We start from the raw sequence: 8,662 nt of genomic DNA on the forward strand, positions 1-8,662 counted from the left end.
TGTTTTTTACACTACCATTGAGAAATTTTAACCAAACTATTTTACAGACTTTTCATTAAGACCCTAAAGAATAATATCAACTTGTGGAAAATGGGCATCCTATGACCCCTTTAACACCAAATGTAAAGCATATTTATGTTATAAATGGCATACACGAGTAGCTAAAGACTTATACAGGTTACCTCATCTGTACAGGGAAGTGCAATACTGTATCATCCAGATAAAAAGCTATGAAATCCACACCAAGATAGACAGAACAAAAGGAAACAAATTTCAGTAGACAAGTTGTCACATTAAAACTGTTCATATCAAGCGTGATGCAAATTATCGTGAAATGTTTGCATACAGTATCACTCTTTGGCACACACTCACGAAACTTGTGAGGTGTTTTCTGCAGAGCAAACAGAAGATAACTGACCTATTAATTAATTAAATACCTTTTTCCCTTTGTGTGAAGGGATCTATAGGATCTATGGGAGTTTAATTCTTATTGTTTGCTTAATTTTATCACCAACCAATCACAGTCAAGGAAGTCATCCACCTCCTTTAATGCAAAACACAAACCATCACACCATAGCAGTTACATTCTCATGTAATGGAACAATAAGTGTAAATAAGAGTGATGTAAGAACAATTGAAAGTATAATGATAATAATAAGGGTTTAAAGGGGTCATAGGATGCTACATGCACTTTTACAAGTTGTTTGAACTGAAATGTGTGTTGGCAGTGTGTGCACACAACCACCCTATAATGATAAAAATCCACCCAGTGTTTTTTTTTTAATCTGGTTAAATGTTTTCCCCTTTCTCAAATCGAGCCGATCTCAGATGCCTGTCTGTGTGACGTCACACAGACAGGCCCCTCCCACGATAGATTGATTGACAGTAGAGTTTCAGCACAGACTGGACTGGTGTCTTACCTTAGACCCGCCCTGAGTGAGCTGTCATCAGTCCACCATTGTTTCACCGCCGGAGCAGATGTAGACAAGAATGACTCCTAAGCGATTGAGGTGTTCTGTTGTTGGATGTAATAATGAACATAGCAGTCGTCATTTACTCCCGACATCTGAGCCGCTGAAGACGCAGTGGATTACGTTTGTTTCTGAAGGGAATGCTCCCCCGATCTACATAAATGCGTCTATGTTCGCGTGAATCATTCGTGATCCAGCCTCATCTACAGAAGAAGTGAGTATAATGTTTTGTAATGAATCTTTGCAAATCGCCTTTCCTAATAATGTGCTAATTAGCAAGTTTCACAATGAATGCGGCTGAAGTAAATAGTCTCTCTGAGAGCAGCTCGGAAGAGGGGGCGGGGCCAGCATAGCTCATTAACATTTAAAGGAAAATGCTACAAAAACGGCTAGTCTCTCTGAGAGCAGCTCGGAAGAGGGGGCGGGGCCAGCATAGCTCATTAACATTTAAAGAAAAATGCTACAAAAACGGCTTGATCTGAAAAGAGCTGTTTTTGACAGGGTAAAAAAGGTGTTTTTTACACTACCATTGAGAAATTTTAACCAAACTATGTTACAGACTTTTCATTAAGACCCTAAAGAATCATATCAACTTGTGGAAAATGGGCATCCTATGACCCCTTTAAAGTTCATAATGAATATACTAGTAGGAACACTACTGTTTAAAAGTTTGGGTTCTTTTTTTTGTTCTCAGAACGTTCAAAGCATCCAGTTTATGAAATGTTTTAAATAATTAATTAAATTAATTAATTAATTACAGCTCAAATAAAACATTTCTGTACGGAAGAATTAATATACACTACCGTCTTTCTTTGTTCAAAATGTTTTAAAAATGTCTTTTCTTGGTTATGTGAACTTTATAGAAAACAACAAGGGGAATGTTTGACTTTATCACTGTGCAAACATTAACCTTGTCAGCAACTGCTTCTTTTTGCTCTGCTTGTTTCTATGGCTTGAACATCTAGAAAATAACTTTTTCAAAATGCTGTATTTTGCCAGCTTGACTGGTGTAGGCAAGATGGTGCAAGACAGCAACCTGGTTTGTGTTCCACCTCCGGACATACGGTACTTCCTCACTCTTTACTCCATCCTGAAGAAGCAGGAGAGTGGCATGTGGTTCTTGCAGGCTCTTGAAGGTGATGTTCGGTCTGACCGTCTGCGCCATCTTCCTCTACGTGCTGCGCAGGAAACTGAGGAGAAGAGTTAGGGAGTTCAGACATATACAGGAGCTGTTCAGAATAATGCAGTCTGTCAGAGTTCAAACCAGACTCATTTCTAAACATATTAATTAGAAGCTGCTGGTTAAGAAGTGCTGTGGGGTGGTGTTATTTTCTGTGCTTTAATCTTTATTAAATGGGACTTTCTAAATTGCAATTAAAAAACTATTGCTTTGATATTAGATATGCATATTTTACAAACAATATTATAAAACATGTAAATGATTAAAGAGCATGCACATTTCTCTAGTTTGCATTAAATGCACATGTACTACTGTATCTGACCAATAGATGGAGCTAAATACCTGTCTAGCTGTACCATCGCAGTTCAATCTTAGAGGATCACTATGGGTTGGTTAGTACTGAGATAACCATCGACATAATGATTTTAAACCATTAAAACCACCAGAAATATTCAAGACCTCTCTAGCTTGATAAAATCACATAAACTTCTAAGACACAAATTATTTATGTCTAGATTGTAATATTTTATAGACTTACATCATTCAAGTATCTACTGTATAAATCATGTTATAAGTCTTTAGGAATATTACTATGAATATGAATATAAATATGACTTTGAATTAACATTAACATTATATGATGGTAGGTGATGTTCTTAATAAAAGCATTACAGAAGAAATCTAGCTTTATATTTTATATTTTCTTTTGCATTGTAGCTTTACTACACATTATAAAACTGTTATTCATTTTAATAAAAACAATGTTAAAAATGTCACTCACATAGTCATTATCATAATATATTAAGCTCAATTATTATATTAATTCCTGTAATTCTGTAAAAACACATCATCGCTGTATTTTATGGTAAAGTTGTGGTGAACGCAGTAGCCAGTTTTTTTTTCCCCCAAAACATATTTCACAGAACAGTGCCAGTCTCCCTTATGAGTTTTGCTCAAAGGCACAATGGTGATTCTTTTATTCATTTCAAGGAATAGTTTACCAAAAAAATTACAAATTTCTGAAAATCTACTCTCCCTCAGGCCATCCAAGATATAGATTAGTTTGTTTCTTCGTCAGAACAGATTTGGAGAAATTTAGCATTACATCACTTGCTCACCAATGGATCCTCTGCAGTGAATGGGTGCCGTCAGAATGAGAGTCCATTTTGTTTCTTACAGACACACAGTTTTACAGAAACACAACATCAAAAGACATTAACTGATGGAGACTGGAGTGGTGTGGATTACTTGTGGATTATTGTGATGTTTTTATCAGCTGTTTGGACTCTCATTCTGACGGCACCCATTCACTGCAGAGGATCCATTGGTGTGCAAGTGATGTAAGTTTAAATTTCTTTTCTGTTCTGATGAAGAAACGAACTTATCTCATCTTGGATGGCCTGAAGGCGAGCAAATTTTCAGCATTTTATCTTTTTTGGGTGAACTATTCCTTTCTCCTCATGGGATTCGAACCCACAATCTAAGCCATGTCACCCATATGCATGTTTTAAGTTCTTACTCAAGGAAAATGCTTATACAGCATGAATCGACCCTAAACGTATTCAAATATCTTTCACTACTAAGCCACAGCACCCACGTGCAAAGACACAATTGTGACAAGCTTCTGGTTGGCAATGATGGTAAGTCACGAATCAACCCTAGTGGGATTCAAACCCACATCCTTTTGGACATCTTTAACCACTAAACCACAGCACCCAAGAGCTGCAGGCAGCGGTGTGAGGTGGAGGGAGGGGGATGGAGCTTCTGCTTGCAGCACCGAGTCTGAGTGTCGTCTCCCTGCTCTCTGAGGGTCCGCGTGTGTTTTTGCATCGCGCTCCTGTTTTGCATCTACTTCAGCTTTTCCGAATGACTCCTGCTCATCGATAGGAAAAGTGAAAGTGGCTCCCGTAGTATGAAGGTAAAATACAGCTGCATCTGATCGTGACAGCTGAGATTCTCGCTCGCCGTTCGGTTGCAGAGCCCGCGGCTCGTTAGTTATCGATTATTCCCGTATCTCGTGATCGATTATTGCGAACGGGATCATGTCAGAAGTGCTGCCTTACGATGAGAGCATCTCTCATTATGGTGATGATGGAGATGAAGAGCAGCTATCCCTCACCTGTCGCCTGCAGAACAACAGCAGTAACTTTTTCAGTGCTGCGCAGAACAAATGAGCTCCGAAACTCGGACAGATCGGACGCAGTAAGAGAGGTGAGAAAACTACGTATTTACGTTGCTGTAGGTGAAAGAAAACTAAGTGCGTTTTCTAGTCTCAAAAGATATATTAACATTGTGATATTCAACAAACTAAAAAAATAAATAAAAATAATTAATCAGTCGAACTAATGCTTCGTTTCCACTATTCCCGTGTCTTAAATATGCAAATTTATGGCATCACGTGATGATGTCAGAGTGATGCGTTTGCATTTACTTGCCTGCTTGTGAGTTAATGAGTTTTCATCTAATGGCAAATTGTTTCGTTGTCTAGTTAAAAGATGGATAATTGACTAATAGAAACATTTTTTAATTTTAACATGTAGAAGTATAGACATACAGAGCCATATATACATAAACTGTACATTTTAGGTGCTGTATCAGCATTCTCTATAGCACAAAAGGATTATTATTGAAGAATTGTCTAAAAAGAACAAAAAATACACTTCGATAACCCCCCCCCCCCTCCTCTCTCCTATACAAGATCATTTTACATACAAAATAACATAAAACTGAATGTAAACAGTCAAATCTTAAAAAGCAACATGGTATTGTTGGTATTAATTTTAATCCTTATTAACAAATATATACAAATATAATTTGGAAAGTTATCAATATGTATGATACATTTCCAAATTATATTTGTTAATTAGGATTCAAATTAAAACCATTGTGGAGCTACGTGCCTGTATGGCCCTATATAAAATATATAGCCTATGTTTGTGCAATCCCTAGTTGCTAAGAAATTGTTCTCAGACATAATTACATAATTATTATGTTTTGCATTTGGATGCATATTTAAGTATCAAAGACTACTTTGTCTGATGTTATTTTAAACGTTGATTTCAAGTGTCAGTTTTTGCATTATCATTACAGTCAAACCTATAAACCCTTTTTTCGCAAACTACATAGGCTATAAAAGCTTGATCAGTCACATGAAAATAATACAACTAAATACCGATTCAGTGCGGTCTTTGTACGACGCTCTGCCCTCTGTGTGTGAAAGTTTTATATGGGACAATTACAAAACACACTGATCATTTAACAGTGCATTGCGCAATGAATAGATACTGTAATATTGCTCGGTGTGTATTGTAGAGGCAAAATATAAATCATAAACATCATAAAATATAATAAAAACATCATAAAATATAAATTAACATCATAAAATGCTGAAGAGAGTGTGCATTTATATTTTGCCTCTATACACATATAGGCTACACACTGAGCAATATTACGCTATCTGTTCATTTTACAGCGTGATTTCTCCCCTAACAAAATACAGATTTGTACACTTTTTACTGTAGCTGTTTTTTGTTTTTGTCTTTTAATTGGCCTTTGAATTTAGTTTTATTGTGTGGTTTAAAAAAGCGTTACCTTGCTAAAGCATTGACCGAGCTCTTTGGTCTAATGGTGTTGTTGTTGCATGTAAACACAAGATTTACATGCAACAGTCAGACACTAATTTACAGTAGCCTACTCTGATCCAATGGCATAGGAATCGTCAGATTGACAGAACTCTAGCCCAATAGTGTTGGGGGAATCAGTGGGGGCGGCAATCATATTTCAGGGAGGCCTTTACACACTACTGCTGAAATGTAGTGCCAGATATGCGCTCATTGGCCCCCTCTCCAGCTGATGGCGCCCTAGGTGACCACCTAGTTTACCTATGCCTAAAAACGGCGCTCAATATAAGTCATTATTCACTGATAATGTTATTGTATATATATAAACTAGCTTCAGGAACATTATCAGTGAAATTTCACTGCTGCCAAAAAAAAAAAAACACTACAGTCTAAGCTGGTTTGTTGTGTTTTTTGGAGCTTTACAGTCATGGACAACATGGAATTTTATTGTATGAAAAAACTGCATAAAGATTTTTTTTTTTAGATATTTCCTTTTATTTCTTATTTTATTTCCTTTTTTACATTTTATATGAATTTTATCTTGTTTTATTCCACAGATAACAAACAATAAATAAAAGCAAGCACCTTTTTAATCACCTTGTAACATTTTGCAGTTCAATTAAAAGTGTTGAAAAATTGTAATAGTAGAAATATTATATTTAATATTAGTCCATCAAGTATTATCAGGTCATACCAAACAACATACTTAATAATCTTCCTAGAATTAGAACATTTATATTTAAAATAAATGAATTATAGCATGTCATTCTGTTTTATTTACATTAGTCAGTTTCACTCATTATTTCTTAATTTCTTTTAATTTCTTTTGTATATTTTTTGCAGTTTGCAAAGTCTGACTGTCTGATTTTTGTCCTAAAGTCTTGTCATTTCTTCATGGGCATCTCTTGTGATTTCTCTTTCAGTTGTCATAGAAGACGACAGAATTGATGAAGTCCTGAACAACGCGGCAGAGAAGTCATCGGCGGGAGTGTAACGCACAAGGACGTTGTTAAAGCGGCAGGAAATCGTGGGTTATGTGCATTCTGCGTCGAAAGCACTTTGCAGTCCCTCTTAGTATGGGTTGAATTACACGGAGCGGCAGCAGGCGAGGAGAACGTCCTGCTGCGGGCATCCAAATGGAGGAAGTGGGGGTCTGCTTTCTCTCTTTAAGGGCATGTTTCATATCCCTTCTTATAAAGTGACATCCTACACTGGACAAACAAGTCCTGTGTTGTTTAATACATGTGGAGTTGGTCTGTAGTGGTCCAGATTCAGTTTATATTGTGAGAGGAATGCATTGATATCACAAGCACAAATCCGACAACGTTCATAGTGTAATTTGCTGTGAGACTAAGCACTTGGTTTCTCCATATCTTTTTGTGCACAATGAAAGTGTTTTTCACTTTAAATATCCTAATTATTATCTCTTGGATACGTTTTTGTTCTTTTGCCGAGTTGACAGAGTGAGCAGGTGTTTTTTATAGGATGAGAAAGGAAAGGCTACTTTTTTTAAATCGATTTTTTCATGTTGCATATTGTACATTTTTGATGTGGCTGCAAACTGCCTGCTTAGCCTGCTTAGAGTTCAAAAGCTTATTTTCATATCAAAGAGCTATTTCTGAAAAGGAAAAAAAAATGCTTATTTGAGTTGTAGTTGTAGCACTTTCAAACGTGGTTGTCACAAATGGATTTTGATCACTTCTGTGCCCAAATTTAGCAAAATATGCCAGTCGACTTGTGTTTCCGTTCACCCGAGTAATGTGAAGTTTTCCAGGCCTGCCTCTCATATATGTTTCAGGGCTTTTTTAACTGCTTTAACTGCTTTTTTGCATGAGACGGGCACAAACGCCTCTTTCTGTGACAGTGAACTACTAATAAATTTACAGTAATGTTGCTCTGAATGACAAACCTCAGACTCTTGAATATTGTATATGTTGCACTTATATTATATACTGTTAAACAGGGCTATATTTGCAATGAAATATATGACCAATAAAAATTGATTATATAACAGAACTCCACCACCCTCACTGTACGCTATGTGAAATTTCATCCATTTGTTGAAGATGGCGCTTCGGCCTTGATTTTCTTGTTTTATCAATTGTAACGTGGCGTATTTCTGAAACAAATGTTTTCCAATTAAACAGGCCTGTTCGGATGTAACAGTCTGAGTTGTCGGGTCAATAATGAGGAATGCATTTCAGCTGTTTAACCAGAAGCATGTGCTTCAGTCTGCTTGTCTTGCTCTTAAAAGGTATATTCTACTTTCAATACAAGTTAATAAATAAATCGGTGTAAATAATGAGCAAAAAATTGTGTTTACAATGAATGCTTTTGCAATAAAAGTATATAAAGCCAGGCATTACACTGAAATAGATGTTAAAATACCAAGTTTCTAAATATAACCTTGAGATTTAAACTATGTTACACTATGCTATGTACAATTTTAAGTAAATGCTGTCCCCTAGAATTCATCAAACCTAAAGAAAAATGTATCAAGGTTTACACAATAATACTAAGCAGCTCAACTCTTTTTAACACTGATAATAAGAAATGTTTCTTGAGAAGCAAATCAGCATATTAGAATGATTTCTGAAGGATCATGTGACACTGAAGCCTGGAGTAATGATGCTGATACAGAATAGAGTTATTTTAAACTATAATCATTTTTCACAATATTTACTGTATTTGTGATCAAATAAATGCAGCCTTGGTGACCATAAAAGAAATCTTATCCAAACTTTTAAACGGTAGTGTCATTAAATGAAAAGTTTTACATTTCCACTTTTAATCTCTGGAAAAGCTTTCCTTATAGACTTGTAGACCTTCCTATAGAAACATCTTCAGACTCGACATTCAGATTTATATCCTCACCACTATGAAAAGCCAAT

General features: G+C 36.0%; 1 protein-coding gene and 1 pseudogene across 1 annotated transcript in view; both read left to right on the plus strand.

The window, feature by feature from the left end:
• The window catches only part of LOC107697830 (mitochondrial ubiquitin ligase activator of NFKB 1-like), a 17,215-nt gene extending 15,037 nt beyond the window's left edge, over window positions 1-2,178 (plus strand). Inside the window, exon 9 of the mRNA XM_016498682.1 lies at window positions 1,971-2,178. Within this exon, the coding sequence (XP_016354168.1) occupies window positions 1,971-2,178 (208 nt within the window). The remainder of the gene's footprint in view (window positions 1-1,970) is intronic.
• Window positions 2,179-3,973: 1,795 nt separating this feature from the next.
• On the plus strand, window positions 3,974-7,782 carry LOC107697910 (calcium/calmodulin-dependent protein kinase II inhibitor 2-like; annotated as a pseudogene).
• The last annotated feature ends 880 nt before the right edge of the window (window positions 7,783-8,662 follow it).

The sequence above is a fragment of the Sinocyclocheilus anshuiensis genome, unplaced genomic scaffold (genome assembly GCF_001515605.1).
Source record: "Sinocyclocheilus anshuiensis isolate Anshui unplaced genomic scaffold, SAMN03320099.WGS_v1.1 scaffold78, whole genome shotgun sequence".
Taxonomy (NCBI): domain Eukaryota; kingdom Metazoa; phylum Chordata; class Actinopteri; order Cypriniformes; family Cyprinidae; genus Sinocyclocheilus; species Sinocyclocheilus anshuiensis.